This window comes from Rhea americana, unplaced genomic scaffold (assembly GCF_003343005.1).
Source record: "Rhea americana isolate MKP2758 unplaced genomic scaffold, rheAme1 scaffold_11, whole genome shotgun sequence".
In the NCBI taxonomy this organism is placed as follows: domain Eukaryota; kingdom Metazoa; phylum Chordata; class Aves; order Rheiformes; family Rheidae; genus Rhea; species Rhea americana.
The window spans coordinates 9,661,573-9,680,771 of record NW_028185150.1 but is presented as its reverse complement, the minus strand read 5'-3'; the positions used below and the strand labels follow the sequence as shown (position 1 = coordinate 9,680,771).

At 40.6% G+C, this 19,199-nt stretch overlaps 1 protein-coding gene across 5 annotated transcripts in view; it reads right to left on the bottom strand.

The window, feature by feature from the left end:
• Positions 1-1,459: 1,459 nt before the first annotated feature.
• APBA1 (amyloid beta precursor protein binding family A member 1) overlaps positions 1,460-19,199 on the bottom strand; it is a 94,184-nt gene continuing 76,444 nt past the window's right edge. For all 5 annotated transcript variants that reach the window (XM_085313776.1, XM_085313766.1, XM_085313783.1 and 2 more), the window contains 7 exons: positions 18,295-18,381; positions 17,485-17,670; positions 14,007-14,186; positions 12,999-13,211; positions 6,089-6,208; positions 5,286-5,426; positions 1,460-4,924 (listed from right to left, as the gene is read on the bottom strand). In XM_085313776.1, the coding sequence (XP_085169902.1) occupies positions 4,853-4,924; positions 5,286-5,426; positions 6,089-6,208; positions 12,999-13,211; positions 14,007-14,186; positions 17,485-17,670; positions 18,295-18,381 (999 nt within the window). In that variant the 3' untranslated portion in view covers positions 1,460-4,852. The remainder of the gene's footprint in view (positions 4,925-5,285; positions 5,427-6,088; positions 6,209-12,998; positions 13,212-14,006; positions 14,187-17,484; positions 17,671-18,294; positions 18,382-19,199) is intronic.

Below are 19,199 nucleotides of genomic sequence, written 5' to 3'. Positions count from 1 at the left end.
ATGTTCCCTTAGTGAGCTGCAAAAAACATGAATTGTTGAAGTAGTCAGGCTTTGACATTGAGAAAAACAAAATGGCAACAGAAGTTGCTCCACAAGAGGAGAAGATAATATATATATGTAAATATATATATGTATAGAGTTGTAAAATTCCTTGATCAGATAATCACTACCCTTATTTATTATCCCAGGCTTCTCTAGAAGAGCTAATGCCACTCATGGAGTGTTTCAGAGACCTGAGAGCCAGGTTTATGTCCAGTGTGCTCTACGAGCAAACAGTCCCTCTTGAGGCAGAATGCACAAGCAAAGGTACTTTACGTCAGGTCAGGAGCCCATCTGTTCTCTATTTATCTTATGTAACATACCCACAGGTTTTTTTGTAGCAGAATCAGTGCACAGAATTAGTACGGGAATCCCCAGATTTCTTGGAGACAGGCCTGAATACCAAGTGGGCTGCTACTTCTGTAACGCTGTGCTCAGTTCTCCACCAGTGACTTGACAGCTACTCTGGCCCTGGACTGAACAATCAGGTTCTTGCTAACTGCAAGGATTTGCAAGGTTAGGGAGGTTGAAGGTTGGTGTGCAGGGAAACAAAGGAAGAGAGTTCAGCCTGTCACTCTACACCATTTACTGAGTATTTTGAGATTTCTCAATCTATCATCACTTATACAAAGAATATGAGAAGTTAAGATTCACTTTTCTCTACTATTTTGGCAATGTGTTGTATTTCATGTTATGAGTAGCAATTTGGTGCCTGAAGGTCCAGGTTCAATTTTCTTGTGGATCACATGCAGTATGTATTTTCTTTTCTGTAGATTGAAAGTTCTCATGACCATTTGTGGTGTACAAAGCCCTTTGAGACCTTACATGAAAAAAAACAGTTTTGTTAGCTTTTGCTGGCTGACTTTCAAATACCACCATTTTGTTCATAACCAATCTCTATGTATTTTTCAGCTTTAGCACAGGCAGCCCCAGAATTTATTCTAAGGTGTGGCAGACTGCAATCTAAGTCTTTTTTAATTCAAACTCTGCTAGGTCTTTCAGAATAAATCACACCGATAACTCTGGAAGGAAAATAACAGCTTCAGAAATGGTAATATGGCAAAAGGTATTTTTAGTAAAATCTCATTTATGTTTAAGATTATTCAGACAACGAAATAATATTTCTATCATATGAAAGGTATCTTTCAATAACATTTTTTAAAGATTCAAAGATAGTAAAAACTGGGATGCAACCTTAGATATGGAGTAAGTTTCATTTAGGAGCAGCTGTTTCATTCATTACCTTAAAATAATGCTGTTTGTTTTTTAAAAAATAGCATTGGTTCACATCTGCAAACATACGTACACTATTACTGCAAACTAAGTGACAAAAGAGAAGTATATTTTAAGCATTCATGCATTCAGGATTGGCAAGGGACATCCTAGGGTAGTATCAGCAAACTCTCAGCTTCATCTGAGGTATTTTTGGTTTGTATTTTATTGTTGCAAATCTTACAGACATTAGCGCTCTGTTAAATAATGGAATGTAACACAGTAAATATATCACAACAAAATAGCTGGCCAGAAACCCTCCCCCCAACAACAAAAAAAAACTCAACTCCTCTTCCACTCCCTCCCCCAAAGCAAATCACTGCAGCTTCATTATAAAGGTCAGAGACCTGTGGCAAAAACATCAGAGGAATTACATTCAGTAGATGTGCAGTATCAACATTCCAGGCTCACATAAATTTTTATATATATATATATTTATATTTATATATAGAGATCATTGAGTTAAGTGTTTACAAAGAACAATATTGTTACAAATACAATACAATACTTTTCCCAACGCTTTACAATAATTTCTATTCACCCTCTTTACAGAACAATAGTACAACTTCATATTCTAGGTACTGTGCTAAATATGTACAAGAGATCTCAACCACATTGCCATCTTCAGAAATGTATTACTTAATTTAGAAAATAAGCAGAAAATCAGCAAACAAATCCTGGAAATCCCCCAAAATTTGAACAAAAAAAAAAAAAAAAAAAAAAAAAAAACATGAAACTTGCCAATAAAAAAGTGTAAAGGATATTTCATCCTTAATGTAAACATTGAAGAGTTCATTAGACTCTATGAAGCAGTGAAGAAGGGAAGAAGAATTTCAGGCCTATCACTGAAGAAGGAATGTAAAACAGCAGTTTGTTCATTTGAATCCATTAAGAATTCACATATATACTCTAGCAAAATGCTGCAYTAGTCCAGCGAAATGCCAGCTATCCCTTTTGAGCTCACTCTTCTTAAAACTCTTTCCCTTTACAAACTAAAATGGGAATGCTTACAAGACTTACTTACTGGGAGCACATGCACACTACAGACCTCCCAGCATAGCAGTCTTACGCAGATGTTGTGATTGGAACAACTCAGATTCTTTACCAGGCTCTGAACCTGCAAGTATTCACTCCCTTAATGCTAGGCACCTATTTGTGATTTACTATGAAGTGAACCAGACCCTGCCACACGCATTGGACAGAACCACAAAAGCAACAAGTGGAGCTGAGGGCATAAACATAGCAGGAATCAGAAGCATGATAACTTTGTCTGCAAGAGTTTGGTGAGTTTCCTCAGGCGACTTATGTAAAGGCTGCACTGTATATAATCATCTTCTGAATTGTACACAGATTTTATATCATATTTACATATATTACTATATATATATATGGAACGTTCTGAAAAAAATTCAAATGATCATCATAAACCAATGTCTCAAAATACTCACAAATCATTCACTATGTATTTGCATCAATCTGGTAGCAGAGGTAAATACTAATACCACTTTCTTGTGCAATCTGCTATTCCAAAATTGGGATTAAATTATAACAAGAAATACAGTAAATCAAGTCATTGTACATTACTACCACATTAAAAAATATTCACTTACTACAACATTGATGCACTCTTCCGTCACCTCCCTTAAACATTTACTGCCCAATGAAATACAAAGTTCATTCTTTCTCTCTGATTAGCCCATGGATTTCCATGGTTTTTGAAAGCCAAAATGGAATTCTGGCAACAGATGGAAAGCAAGAGCTCGTTGGCTCTCACAGACAGAAACAGGCATGCATGCATGCGTGCACATACACACCCCCCACACACCYCCATATCTACAAACCTATGGAGAATTCTCTAGGTATCATTAGTGGTCTGCAAGTGACGCTTACACCGCACAGCCCATCCCACAGCACGTGGAGGACCAAAAGATTACAACCATCACCACATTTCCAGAACAGACGGCTGGAATGTGTGCATGTTTGTGTTTGCGTGCATGTGTCTGTCCTGTACTTGTTTGCATTTCACTGAGCCTTTCTATCACTGTAAGACAGAGCAAGAACTGTTCATTAGGGAAACAAACAAACAAGGCATTAGCTTGGCCAAAATGTATGATTCAATTTTGGTGGAAATATAAGTGTGCAGCCCTGGTAAAATGTAGCCACAGAGAATAAAGATTTTTTGTTGGTATTGTTTGGAAGAAGAGCTTCTGCCTTTTAAAAGACAAAAAACAAAATCTTTTTTCCCCTAGAGGCCAATCAAATCCTACATTTCATACTCCTACAGTTTATTTTCTTCATACAAGTGCATATAGTACACGCAAATGTCCTTTAAGTGTTATACATATAAAAAACCCCACAACTTACTTACTTACACAACAAAATAAATAAATTTATTCCCACCTTACTTCTCCCACTGTCATCTCATGAACTAAAGAAAAAGTCGATACAATTAGGTCTCTGGACAAAAATATATGTTAAAACTGGCTCAGAGAACAAAATTACTTAGAATGGTATGCAGATCTCTTATATTCAAACTTCATAAATAGCAAGCACAATTTTAAAAATGTCTATATACACTGGCACACTTGCCTGTGTGCACCAAATCTGGAAGTAAGAGCCTAGAAAAAGTAGCTACTCAGGAGAACCCCTTACTGTTTCTCTTGTAGATATTTAAAGAATCTCTCCCCAACCCCATTTCATTTAACTTCTAAAATAGGTAGGGGACTATAAAAGACATGTTGCATTCAGAAACAAAGTAGAAGAAAATGAAGAGATAAAAACCTGCAGTGAGAAGGGGCAGCTGTAAAAAATGTCTCTCCAAATTACTTGGGCAATTGTTACACATTCCAACAAGTCCCAGAGTACCTCTTGGAGTTCTATTATCCTGAAGAAGTAATGACAGAGGGGAATTAAAAGGTGTGCATTTGGACAGTTGGTTTTACCACAGCAGCATTTACTCATTCTTCATAAGCATGTAATTCTTCATTGAGCATGAAACTTACCCTTTTGGTACTCTACTTTCCCTACAAATAAAAAACTTTAACACTGAGCTCAGTACACGTAGGATATCATGGAAGAGAAGCAAAGTAACATGCATGGTGTCCAACAGAGCATTTTACCCTATGGTTGTGTCTGTGATAAAGTCAGCTTTCCTTTAGCAACACTTACTCATGTTGTCAAATTGTAGCCACAGAAATAAAACCGACTATGCAGCACAAAATACAGTTAATCCTTTTTGTGAACCCAGCTGTGAACACTGCTGCTGTTATTTGCCTATTCTGCATGTGGAACTGCATAAAGCTTCACTTGTGAAGAGATGAAACCAAAATAGTCCCTGGATATATTGTCCCCGTTCCTCATAAACATGGAAATGGTGGGRAATGGGAGAAAAAGGGAGGGAGAGCGGAAGGGAGAAAGAGCACGCATGTGTGTGTGAGAGAGGAAAAAATGTCTCTGCAGACAGAAAAATGCAGCACTGGAGACACAAGCACTAACGAGGAAAAACATCCTCCATGCACTTTGTGAAGGTGAGGTGTCAGCCTTAGATGTAAACTGGTTGCTCTTGAGCAGTCAACAGCCTGTACATGGCAGCTGGCATAGTCTTCATATGAATCTAGAGAAAATAAGACAAATTAATCAAATTCTGACCATGCACACTACCGTGCTGGAGAAGGCACTTGCTAAGGTCATAAAGCACAGAAGGAAAAGGTGAAGCTTGAGATTTTTCATACCTGTATTAACGTATCACAGGTGGTGATTTTATAAAATACAGAGCATCAACCAGCCCTCTAAAGTTGTGGGCTCTTAATACTTTTTATCAGGGTGTTTCTAGGACACAGGAGAATTACGGGTAAATAATAAAAGAAATTATGTGCTGTCTATATGCTCACTTCCACTATTTAATTTTGAAGAGCAACAGCCCAGAAGAGACACCAATGATGAAATAATGTGATACTGCAAAGGCACAGTCTTACCTCACCAACAGCATTTGAGAGAATGTGAACAATTTTCTCATGGGGTGTTGCTACAACACTCTGTCCATTGATTTCAATGATCCTATGGCCGACACGCACGCCTCCTCGCTCTGCTATACCTCCTCGCATAAGGCTACAGATCTGGAAAGAAAAGGATGTATTTATCACAGCCTAGATATGAAACAGAGGCTTTAGTTTACTCATTTTTGCCTGCAAATTGTAATTCGGTATTCAAATACACATGCTTGTAACAAGTYTAAAAAGTAACGGATTGTGGATTCAAAGTAAAATTTGTTAGTGACAGAGGAACTATTATACATTCTCTTCCAAGAGCAAAAGGAACTGTTAGAAGAGGCTGTTTGGGTTGTACTTCTGATGTGTTGTGGTCTGGCAGTTTAAGAGTACGTGAAGGCCACAGTTTAACAATGCTCAGGATGCAAATGCCTCACCTTAYAAGAGAATCAAAGACACAAAGACAGCATCTTTGGTTTGAGGCCATGTAATGTCTTCGTTAGAGACATGATGCAGACTGAAAACAGCCCTAGCCAGAGTTTTGTTTCTCTAACCTGAAACAGCCTTTCTGCTCCTCCTCTGACAGACTCCAAAGCTGTGAAGTAAGCAGAAGACCAAAGAGAAGAATAATTCTAACCAAGTCAGCTTTTGTATCTTAGACTTAACACATGTGCTAAGTGGTCCTTGCAGCAAGGAAGGAAACAGAAGCTTTTTTCTCCCCGCTTTGTCACATACAAACAAGAAGTTTCACACATGTTAAAGTTTTCCCAAATAATCTGGAAGTGACTTACAATCCCATTCTGCACACTGAAGCCCAACTGGTATCTGAGGTCTGGTCTCCTGATCAAGACTGTCGTTACTGGAGGACACCTAACTATGTTCAGCTTAACCCGGGCCTGGTTTTTCAAACCCTGCAAAAACAAATCACTGTGAAAAATGCTGGCAAAGACAGGGCAAAACATTTAACATGGGCACTGGAAAAAACGGTTGTTGAAATGTTGACATGGAAACAGCCCTGGATAAGCACAGCTTTRTGTGCATTGTAATGGAACAGGATCACTGCATACCAGACAAGCATCAGGATACTCAGTGAAATGAGCAATCCATTCTCAAACTCTTCTTGCCAAGAAGCTGACACTTGTTTTAAGAAACCCAGTATGCTGTTGGCAATTTCTTCATTTCAAAATACAAATTATGTATAAGAATAATATGAAACATGTCTACATTGCTGACCAAAAACATGATTTGTTGCTAGAAAATGAAACTTTAAATACATAGCTGAGACAATTGCAAGTAAGTAGCTTCCCTAATGGAATATGTGCAATTCTGTCTAGCAAACAGAAGATCCTCCTCATATAACATTTGTACAAGTAGTGCTCCTAATTCACTTCCCTTCTCCCTTCTACACTAGATACATCATGCCAATTATGATCTCTTTGCTACCAGAAGAAAACTGAAGGAGAAAAAAAATGGTTTACTGTGAGGGTGGTCAAACACTTGCACAGGTTGCCCATAGAAGATGCAGTGTCTCCATCCCCAGAGGAATTACTATCCCTGAGTGGACACCGCCCTAAGCAATGCAATGCACCTGACCCTGCTCTAGCAGAGGTCACATTAGATCCCCTGCTGGCCTCAGCAAATCTATCTGGCTGTGTGCTCCCATGAAAACACAAATGCAGCAGTGAAGATGACTGCAGTCTGACCTAGTACATATTTTCACGTGTTCAGAGCTCTTCGTAGTAGATAAACCCACTAACAACATGAGACTTTCTATCTACTATGGAATTGAACACACATTTTTCTACTCTAAAATGCTGCATTCAAGCCTTCAATATATAAATGAAATCCACATCAAGAAATAAATGCTTTGTAAAGAATACAGCAGCTTTCATCTTCCTTTATATCAACACCTATCAATTCCAGTATATAATTCTGAACTTCCTTTATACATACAAATTGAAATCTGGGTCTCATCGAAATTAATGGCTGCCTGAAACTGACTCCAAAGTCAGTTCATTCAGAAAATCATTCCTGCAGCAACTACACTATACACTGATAATACACTGATGTCCCTATACACTGTTTACTGCTGCTGATTCTGCAGAGTTTAATGAGACTCATCAAATACTTGAATCACCAGGCTGACATCTTGCCAGGGTGAACAGACTTGGAGTGTATTTTCTTTCATAGAATCAGTAAGGCTGGAAGGGACCTCTGGAGATCATCTAGTCCAACCTCCTCGTTCAGCAGGGTCACCTAGAGCATGTTAGACAGAGTTGCATCCAGGTAGACAGGGTTGCATCCAGGCGGGCCTGAAGATCTCCAGAGAAGGAGACTCCACCACCTCTCTGGGCAACCTGGTCCAGTCCTCTGTCACTCTCACAGGGAAGAAATTTCCCCTCACGGTCAGGAGGAACTGCCTGTGCTTCAATTTCTGCCCATTGCCTCTTGTGCTGTCACATGGGACAACTGAAAAGAGTTTGTCCCTGTCCCCTTGACACCCTCCCTTCAGGTACTTGTACACACTGATAAGATTCCCCCTCAGGCTTCTCTTCTCAAGGCTAGTCACATGGACAACGACTGCCCTCGCGGCCCGGCAGAGCCGAGCCCAGCCTGGCTGGCTGCTCGAGGCAGCTGGAGGAGAGCAGGCCTGTGAACACAAAATGATCAAAYTTGCTCTCCTACTTCCCTTGAAGAACTCACAATTTATTTTTATGTATTTCTTTAAAAAAAGTTAATACAGTCCTTAAAGATTTTTCTTTAATTTTAGAGAAAGCGTATCTTTCAAAATGTCTAATTTATAGATTGTGCAGATTGGCTCTGTTTACAATAGTAGCCATCACTAGATGCTTCTGAAAAAGATGTAAGTAGTATAATACATCTAGGGAATAACCATCATATATGGAAAGTTTAAGTTTCTTCTTATTTTCTGTCAGTTTACATTTGGTTTATCATCAGTTAATAGCAGAGCTTGCATCTGTAATATAATCTTATCTGAAATACTTGCAAGATATTCTTCTACATACAGAACTCTCTTCACAGCTGTCTTTGCAGCACACTAAAGAAATCTGAAATCCTAAGATATATCCTAAGATAATGCTAAGAAATTCTACGATATTTAAATGCCACATTTAAACGTATGCTTAGATTGCTTCCCTCGGAGGTTCATTCACTTGTTATCCAGAAGTGCTACATGAACAGCTTCAGATCTATGGCTATGAAGACCTGCAAACACACAGACTATCTTTTCTTTAGAAAGACAAGATAAATGGCTAGTAGTTCCTATGGCAACAACCACAGGTTATCAGCACGGAAGGAGTATACAAGGGGCCTGTAGAAGATGGAGAAAGCGAAGCTGTCTTTTTGCTTTTGAGAAAATACAGAATATTCTCCACAAGAGGGCTTTAAACTAGGTAGCAGGGGGTATCAGGGTAGACAACAAAACACAAGCTGGGATTTGGGGCCTCCGACAGGTGCATGCAGCTGGGGATGTGCCTTTGGGACATGGCTATGGGCGACCCCCATGCACCCTTCCTGGGAAACCTGCAGGCATGACCACCTCTTTGAAATGCCTGTACRCCARYSCACRCAGCATGGGGAACAAACAGGAGRRGCTGGAGATCTCTGTGCAATCACAGGGCCATGATCTCACTGCAACCACAGAGACATGGTGGGATAGCTCTCATGACTGGAATGCTGYCATGGATGGCTATGTGCTTTTGGGGAGAGACAGGCCAGGGAGGCGAGGTGGTGGAGTTGCTCTTTATGTGAGAGCGCAACTGGAATGCATCAAGCTCTGCCGAGAGGGGGGGGGAGGAGGAGGAGGCAGTTGGGAGCTTATGGGTGAAGATCAAAAGGGCAGGCTAGCATGAGGGACACTGTTGTGGGTGTCTACTACAGGCCACCTGACCAGGAAGAGGAAGTCGATGAGGCCTTCTATAGACAGCTGGAAGTAGCCTCAAGATCACAGGCCCTGGTTCTTATGGGGGATTTCAACCACCCTGACATCTGCTRGARGGACAGCACAGCAAGGCACATGCAGTCCAGGAGGCTCCTGCAATGCATTGATGATAACTTCTTGTCACARRTGGTGGAGGAGCCTAGGTAAGGTTGATTGATGTAACATTGATGTTGTCCTTACCAACAGAGAGGGACTGGTTGGAGATGTGAAGGTTGGGAGCAGCCTTGGCTGCAGTGACCATGAGATGGTGGAGTTCAGGATCCTGCAGGAAAGAAGTAAGGCAACAAGCAGGATTGCAACCCYGGASTTCAGGAGAGCAGACTTTGGGCTCTTCAGGGACCTACTTGAAGGAATCTCATGGGTTAAGGTCCTAGAAGGAAGGGGGTTGCAGGAGAGCTGGCTAGTATTCAAATATCACTTTCTCCAAGCTCAAGAGCGGTGCATCCCTACCAGTAAGAAGGGCAGCAAAAGGGGCAGGAGACCTGCATGGGTGAGCAAGGAGCTCTTGGCCAAATTCAGACAGAAGRAGRAGGAAGCAAGGAAGAGGGGACAGGCTACTTGGGAGAATTACAGGAATGCAGCCAGAGTAGGTAGAGATGCTGCGAGGAAGCCTAAGGCCCACCTGGAATTGAGTCTGGCAAGGGATGTCAAGGACAACAGGARGGGCTTCTTCAAATACATCAGCAGCGAGAGGAGGACTAGGGAAGATGTGGGCCTGCTACTGACTGTGGCGGGGACCCTAGCGACAAGGGATACAGAGRAGGCAGAATTACTGAATGCTGCCTTTGCTTCAGTCTTCACTGCTAAGGGCAGCCCTCAGGAATCCCAGAGCCTGATGCGAGGGAGAAAGTCTAAAGAAGGGAAGACTTTCTTCTAGTTGAGAAGGAAAGTATTAGAGACCTTCTGGGCAGGCTAGACATCCACAAATCCATGGGCCCAGATGGGATGCACCCACGGGTACTGAGGGAGCTGGCGGATGTTGTTGCCAAGCYGCTCTCTATCATCTTTGAAAGGTCATGGAGAACAGGAGAGCTGCCTGAGGACTGGAAGAAAGACAATGTCACTTCAGTCTTCAAGAAGGGCAAAAAGGAGGACCCAGGCAATTAYAGGCCAGTCAGCCTCACCTCAATCCCTGGAAAGGTGATGGAACAGCTCATTCTGGATGTCATCTCTAAGGTTGTAGAGGAAAAGAAGGTGGTCAGGAGTAGTCAGCATGGATTCACCAAGGGGAAATCCTGCTTAACCAAYCTGATAGCCTTCTGTGATGGAATGACTGGCTGGGKAGATGAGGGCAGAGCAGTGGACGTTGTGTACCTTGACTTCAGCAAGGCTTTTGACACTGTCTCCCAGATCATCCTCCTAGACAAGCTCAGGAAGTGTGGGTTAGATGAGGGACAGTGAGGTGGATTGAGAACTGGCTGAAAGGCAGAGCTCAGAGGGTCGTCATCAGTGGTGCGGAGCTGGAGGCCTGTGGCTATTGGAGTTTGCCAGGGCTCAGTACTGGGTCCCATCCTGTTCAACTTCTTCATCAATGACCTAGATGAGGGGACAGAGTGCCTCCTCAGCAAGTTTACTGATGATACCAGGCTCGGAGGAGTGGCTGATACAGCTGAGGGCTGTGCTGCCATTCAGAGAGACCTGGACAGGCTGGAGAGCTGGGCAGAGAGGAACCTCCTGAGGTTCAACAAGGGCAAGTGCAGAGTCCTGCATCTAGGGAGGAATAACCCCAGGCACCAGTACAAGCTGGGGGCTGACCTTCTGGAGAGCAGCTCTGCAGAGAAGGACCTGGGAGTGCTGGTGGATGACAAGTTGACCATGAGCCAGCCATGTGCCCTTGTGGCCAGGAAGGCCTATGGTGTCCTGGGGTGCACTGGGAAGCGTGTTGCCAGCAGGTGGAGGGAGGTGATCCTGCYCCTCTACTCAGCCCTGGGGAGGCCTCAGCTCGAGTCCTGTATCCAGCTCTGGGCTCCCCAGTACAACAGAGACATGGAGCTGCTGGAGAGAGTCCAGCATAGGGCTAAGGAGATGATCAGAGGGCTGGAGCACCTGCCCTGTGAGGAACGGCTACGAGAGCTGGGCCTCTTCAGCCTGGGGGAGAGAAGACTGAGGGGGGATCTTATCAGTGTGTACAAGTACCTGAAGGGAGGGTRTCAAGGGGACGGGGACAAAATCTTTTCCGTTGCCCTGTGTGACAGGACAAGAGGCAATGGGCAGAAATTGAAGCACAGGAAGTTCCTCCTGACCGTGAGGGGGAATTTCTTCCCTGGGAGAGTGATGGAGCACTGGCACAGGTTGCTCAGAGAGGTGGTGGAGTCTCCTTGTCTGGAGATCTTCAAGGCCCGCCTGGATGCAGCCCTGTCTAACATGCTCTAGGTGACCCCTGTTGAGCAGGGAGGTTGGACTAGATGATCTCCAGAGGTCCCTTCCAACCTTACTGATTCTGTGATTCTATGATTCTCATCACCTCACAACAAAGGCCTGACAGGCACAGAGGAGCAAAACACATCACAGTTTTAGAAGTAACACTGAAGTGGGACAGGGAAGTAYGGCAAAGCTGATAATAGCAGGAAGCAAGAATGTGCAGTGGGCTTTGTTCCACTGAAGCTGCCACAGAGATACTTAATATAATTATTTTTTCTTCACAAAAAAGACCACTTTGCCATAGCTTTAGGGATTCATTTGCACTCACTGAATCTAAAATGGTAGGCTCAGAGATTTGAGCATCTATTCCTCCTCAGAGCACAGCAGTCATATTTTTGGAAACCAAAATGGCAAGTCTTTATAGCAAACATCTTATTTCAAGCATTATGAAACCAATCCATTACAAAAAYACAGAATTCAAAAAAAAAGTCTATCGCAGAATACAACCATCCAGCATTAACTAGCAAAAATAAGTAAGTTTCATATGCACATTCCTAGAAATCAGAGAAGGATTTTTGTAGTCTGATACCAGGATTATATCACATGTCTACCTGGTATGATGTGGAAGAACTCTGTGGGATTATTTCAGTAAACTGAGGATTCAGTTTAGTTGCATCTCCAGAATTCCCTAGTGAAACTCTCCCCTTCTTGTAGCTTAGATGTTTAAATACCCACTCYCTTCTATGCTGCAGCTATCTCAGGCATTCTTCAGTTCCAGTTGATGTGCTTGCTTTTTGCAATTACATACTCTTGCAACAGTTAGAAAAAGCTCTAAGTAAAATACACCATTTCGCTAAATTAACAAAATCATTCCATTTTCAAATAACTTGGGTAGTTTTTGCAGCGGATAAGTATGTTCCTTTTTCTTTATCTCAAAGTTATATATATATTTTTTAATATTTAAAAAAACAGAAAAGGGGGAAGGAGGGAAGACTCAGTTCCCTTTGAGCTAGATCCTAAGAAACATTTAAAGAGCGAAAATGGCTTAAGGTAATACTAGGCATCTGAGTCTTCATTTGTCATGTAAAGTTTTAAGTGTCTCCAGATGTGCATTTAGTAATATATTCATTTGGAACCAAATATTCTCCTGGAGCCTGAAGTTCTGTACAGAATCCTTATCTATGCAACTAAATGCCGCARCTCCCTTTCTGGGACTCAGCAAATTGGTGGAATATAATTTGCAGTGTGCTTCTGCAAGTATACTCCCGGTAACACATGAAGGGGGAGTCCTACAGAAACATTTGATAGAAATTAATAAATAACTCATACTTCTATACTTTCTTTTTTAAGTGTGTAAAATCCAGAAACATCCACCCTACCTTTATAATGCTCTGGCATGTGGAGAGAGGTAAGCCAACCAGACTGGTCCCATTAATTGACATAATCTGGTCCCCAATGTTTAGCTTCCCAGATTTCTCTGCTGGTCCTCCATGCATCATGTTGGCTATGATAACTGTAGGCAAAATTGATCCCCAGCCAGACTCCACAATAACTACACCGAGAATTTCTCCCTTCTGTTTTTCAATGTAAACCTGCATTACAAGAAAACAAATTTCAAGCAAAAGTTTCTCCTCATCTGTGGAATTAACTGCCTCCCCACCAGAAGCATTTATWTATTTTATGCATCAAAAAAAGCACCTACCACTTTCTCCTTTCCAATCTGTCTTCCTAATTTGAAGGCAAAACAATAAGGTACACATTTTACTACATTTCAGCTGTATTTAAACATGAAATAATTGATCCTAAACCCACAGATTTTGTTTAATGCTGAACATCCCAGACAGAAGTCATCAGCATAAGAGTGAAGGGAGCTGGAGAAGAAGAAACTYTAGTGCAATAGGCTTTCATGGCAGAGCTAAACAGGAAGAGACTGCATGAGCTTCGGAGCGCAGACTGAAAAATCATTACCTGCATGTTGCAATGATGCGCTGGCTCATCTTCATTAATAACAACTAGCAGCCAACCCTTTCAGCAAAAATAATTCTTAAATCTGGAATCAACCACTGTAGTAAATACTACAGCCTCCACACATTTTAGATTTTTTACTTTATTAATATTCTGTTTTATATTCATGACGTGTCCTGTATGTCTGAAAAGCGTTTGGTAAAAAGAACACAAACAGATGGCAAATCACTTCACTGCTGATAAATATTGGGTTCAGTTTGCTTTTGAAACAGAACTGCCCACAGGGTATCCTACTCGGAAGGGTATTTTGTCCTCACTAAGGTCATTTATACAAAATACTAATGTTTTTCTAATTTCTGCCAGCATGTGTCTGCAACTCATACAAACAAATCTAGTGCTGTTACAGAGAAAAAGAGACGTACATCTTTGCAGTTTTCAGATTTGGAGAAGTGGATCAGGTCATCATTGTACATGTCCTGGGTATTCAGCAAGTCACTATATTCCTTCTGGCTAAGGTCTTCTGGATTGATTCCATTTGCCCTCAGAAATTCCTGGTAGGCCACACTAAACGCTTGACCTATGGACTGTGCAATCAGCTGTGCCTGTAACAGTTCCCAGAGAAGGGGGGGGGGAAATTAGACATGATCTTGCCTGTTCTCTGTTACAATCACACTGTAAAATGGTTCCTTCCTACAAATCAAGTTACAGAAACTCTCTCTAAAAAGTATTTGCACATTGAAAATTATATTAGAAGACCCACAAAATGTCAACGCACTCACCTGTTTTGTGAATTGAGCCTGGCAGGCAATTATAAATGAGAAAGATGAATAAAGCCCTCCTTTCACAGGTAAGAACTCCTAAAATAAACATGAAGGTATACCCACTGTGTTGACTGGAGCGGAGGTGGCAGAATGAGAGCGCTAGCTCTGGACGGCTCTCTCTTCTAGCAGAGGCTATGTCATCTCTGACAAGCCAGCAGTGAGAATGAAAATATCTACTAAAAGATACAGAGCCACATTTAAGAAGATATTTCCTCCTCTTTTTCTCCCCCTCTTAAAATCATCATGTCAGCTCATATATCCATCTCAGATAAAACACAAAAGGTTATTATCTACTGGTCTGAGGCAAGGAAGAGACGAGGAAGGCAGTACAGCTTGCAGCACAGGCACGAGGGAGCGCTGGGGATGCATGAACACGGCTAAGGTGTGTTTCTGTACTGCTGTCAATTGCATTTTTAAGTTCAGTTTGATCTCTAATAAAGGAAGAGTWCCTAACTCTAAAATAAAAAAATGATTGTTACCTTAAAACAACTCAAGCTAGTACTAAAACTACTGATGAGAATAGCATGATTGTTGGCATTAAAAAGACCTGTGTCTGGATTGGCATTATTTTTGCCAAAGCTCAGATCAACTCACTTTTATGTCAAGAACAAGACAGCAAAGAAACAGTAGAAGTAAACCTCATTAGCTCAGCAAGCTAAGAGAGGAGATAAATATCGACTGTAGATTTATACACAAACATGGAGATAATTTTCTCCAAGAAGAGATCAGCCCCAATTCAGACAACCAGCATTTGCACACAATATGAAAGCTCAGATCTTTTGAAAATTCAGCCTTAAATGCAATTGAAAATCTGGTGCTCCGTAGATAAGGACCATTACAAGCATGGGCACATTTTGGCCAAGACTGATTGGATGGCTTACAGTTTACGAGCCAGCTACTGGGTGAATTCTTTTAGTTACTCATCAGTCCCAGAAGATGAAAAGGTGACAACAAAAATATAATGAGATTTATAAAAATATATGAGATTTATAGCACAAAGAGTCTGTACTACTCCACTAGAGGTACAGGGTTTTCAGTGCTGCAATCTCTTTGTAGGTAACAACAGGCATTATGATTTTTACATTGTAATTCTTTCTGGATGTATTTTTTCCTTGTCATTYGGATTTTTCAAACAGTTTTTGCAAGCTATTTGTGAACTACACCATAACTCAAGGAAAGCTGATATAATTTCCAAAATTTCTTAGCACACTTTCACACTACTGAATGATGCTTTCTTTGGAACAACAGACAAGTACTTTCCAAGCCAGTATCTAATAGCACAGGGAGGATCACATTTGACACTAGTATGACCTGATCCAACCAAACAACAGAAAGTAATTCCAGTGATCTCCAAATGGAAGCACAGATTCCAGTTARCCAAAGTATTAAGAATAGCCTAGGAAAAAAAATCCAGGAAAGCTGGATCATAGTCAGCCAGTCATATCACAGGCAGAAGGAAAACCAGACACTGCCTCTGGCATCTGGCAATTAAATCTCCAGTCAGCCAGTAAAAGAGTCTAGCAATGTCCATCCAACACTCCTGACTGAAATACCGGAATTACAGCCTCAAATTGGGCAGCTGATCAAGTGATATCAAGCCGTAAGAACAAAACAAAACCACAAACTCCCAAACCATTAATCTTTCCACTTGGACATCACTTTATTGAGGGGCTTGCAAAACTAGCTTACGTGCTCTTTAAAAAAACACCACCTTTTTATGTTCTCTGTCAAAGTTTCGGTAGAAGATTACATTTATCAGTGCTCTTATCTTTACTTTTTAGTTTCAGCAGTGGATGATACATGTACTTGCATTTGCAACCACAGCATTTATCTGAACCTAAGTTCAGAATCGGGCCATCATTACATATAATCAACTGTTTACTCCAGAACACTTTTTATCTGAAAGTCCTTGCTCCCACTCCATGGAGTGGAAGGTATATGAGCTTTTCCAAAGAAAACTGTGATTTCACTTAACTTCTGTTAACTAGTTCAGTATACACTGAAATGAACTACCAAGTCTTTCTTCACCTTAAGTGGTATGTTAGGCATAAGAAACAGAAAAAAACTATTACCTCCTCATCTGTTCTATGGGCAGTATGCCTTACTTAATTGACATCACAGCTCTAGCTTGAACATGATTTTCACTCAGGAGCAAATCTTCTTCCACCTCTTGCTATATGAACCACCTTACTAGTATTAATGTGACAGTTGCCATGGAGACAGTTAATACTCTGTTATTTGAAGGGCTGAGAGCTAAATGAGATTTGCTGTCTTCCCAAATTATTACATAACATTGTGTGACATCACTTCATTTTAGGGCTAACTTGATTGTGAGACTGGTAACTATGTATCTAGCTTCTCACATACATACGTTTAGTTTTATCTTTCAGTTACTCAGTTTAACTAAAATCAAATCAGGAAGCTATACACATTGATTTTCCTTCCACAAACATCTGGGTTTAACTAGTGAGGGCAGAATAGCAAGTTCGATAACAGCTAACTCAAGAAGTCTGCACCATGCATATTCACTCAGATGTGCCTCCATTTATCATACTTTAGGATTACTTGAACTACCAACTTCCTTGACTGCTTTTTTGTATGACATCACCTAATCTCCAACTCAAGACTTCTCTAAAAAAAAAAAAAAAAAAAAAAAAAAAAAAAAAAAAAAAAAACAAAACAAAACAAAAAAAAAACCAAACAACCCTACCTTTCTGATATGTGTCAACAATTCTTGTGGAAACACTCGGGATGAGAAGTTATGTAGAGAAATGAATGTATTTGATACATGGCCACTGCCATGGACAGAATTTCTGAGCTAGTATATATAAGCTGTGGGTCTGTCTCTCACTGACACTGGAGGGTACTGTAGGCACTTAAAAGTGGGAAGTTTTTCTATAAATACTAGCTTTGTGAATAAAATGTCTGGCTCCAATATGCAGAGAGAAGACAAATTCCTCTGCTTAGATAAAATATTTTTCACACTTAACAAATAAACAGAACCACTAGTGACGGACTTCAAGCCCATCAAAACGCGCTTACATTTCCACCACAATCATGAGACAGAGTAATTCCTTACATCCTCAGACTCAAATACGTGGCAAATCATTTTGTACTGCCTCTTTCCATCCTGGGAAGGGTGAGATGCTTCCACGTTATCCTGGGAGTTAGACCGTGGCATTCGTCTACGCGCCATCAGAACAACTATATTTCCTATATCTGCGATGTAAGAAATGGTCCGCAGGGGATGATCCATCATGGTTTCCTAGGTAGTAGAAAAGCTCACATCACCAGCTGTTTTCAGGAAGTTCTTATTGCACTCCTGGTGTCAGACAAACACATTAATGGCAATTGTAAAACCCATGTTACTAACGTCCATAAAAAGTCTCACACACAAGAGGAGATGCCGAGAGAAACCAAGAGTTTCACTTTCCAGAAATGAAAAAAAGAACAAGTTTTGTAAATTAACACAAGAATAAAGAACATAAAGACCTCAATATCAGAAACTGAATATGCAGGATATATATGGGACTAATGCACACAGGACTATGAACTTCAAATTATCAAAACCACAKGCTTTATACTACTTTGTGGACAATCTATGCTTGTCGCGTTACAGTACCAGGTTACTTAGAATATTCTATAATGTAAATAACTTTGCTTCTCATAAGTAGTGGGCTGGCTGCAGTCAACTCTTACCATTTTCTAGAGTAACACACCAGACCAACACCATGTAATGGTATGGTTCTTGAGCATGGATTTCTTACCAGAAATCCTGGAGGGAAATACAAGAACTAGCACTTTCTGAAGGTCACATTTTTGCAGGTAGGTGAGAGTCTATTTCAATAGACTATCATTACAACACTAACAATGGCTTCTTTGTTTATACCTGTGTGTCTGCATTCAATACTTTTATTCTCTGCGTCGAAATGAAGAGGTCTACTTCAGTCATGGGTTGAGATTCACCTTCTGGAGCCTGTGAATAAAGGGACTAGAATTAACAGATACACTAAGTAAAATCCTTAAAGATGATATTATACCACAAACAGGGGCATACTAAGACATAGTCACCAGAACAGCAATGCAAAATAGAGTATTAGATTGCAAAAGCTAAAGATAAACAGAAAGATATGGAAAATATATACATATACATGAAAGTGAATTAGATATTATTTGAAAAATCATTAATCCCACAAAAGACTCCCCGACTGTTTTCCTGATCCAGTAAAGTTATACCTCACTGCAACATGAACTGTATAAAGATTCTGCAAAAATCAAACAATYCTCCCATTTTTCATATATTATGAATCTCACTTTACGGAAGAGTTTTCACACAAGCTATACAAAGGACTACATGTATCTCTTGCCCAAAGAGTTTCTATATGGGCTAACAGTGACTGCTCAGACCAATAGAAAAACATGTACTACAGTGGGTGCAAGTTAAGCAATTCATAATGCAGTTCTGGTAAGAAGGTCTTCATAGTCAGACAACATACAAGCACTAAACCACTTCAGAAGTCATACCTTTGTTAAGCAGAAAGCAAACTCTTGTGATTTTAAAAATAATTAATTTGTTAAAAGGCACTTAAAAACTCCATAAACAAAACTTATTACTAGATCAGTCAATCTCAGTATACTATTGTGTATATACACGTACACTTTTTTTCTTTTTTGCATCCAGCAATTTGACACATCTGTGAATCAAGCAAAACACTCTTTATAGAGGGATAAAAAAAGACATTGTTTCAGCTACTATTTTACAGAGTTAAAACCTTTATCATGTCAGTGCTGTTT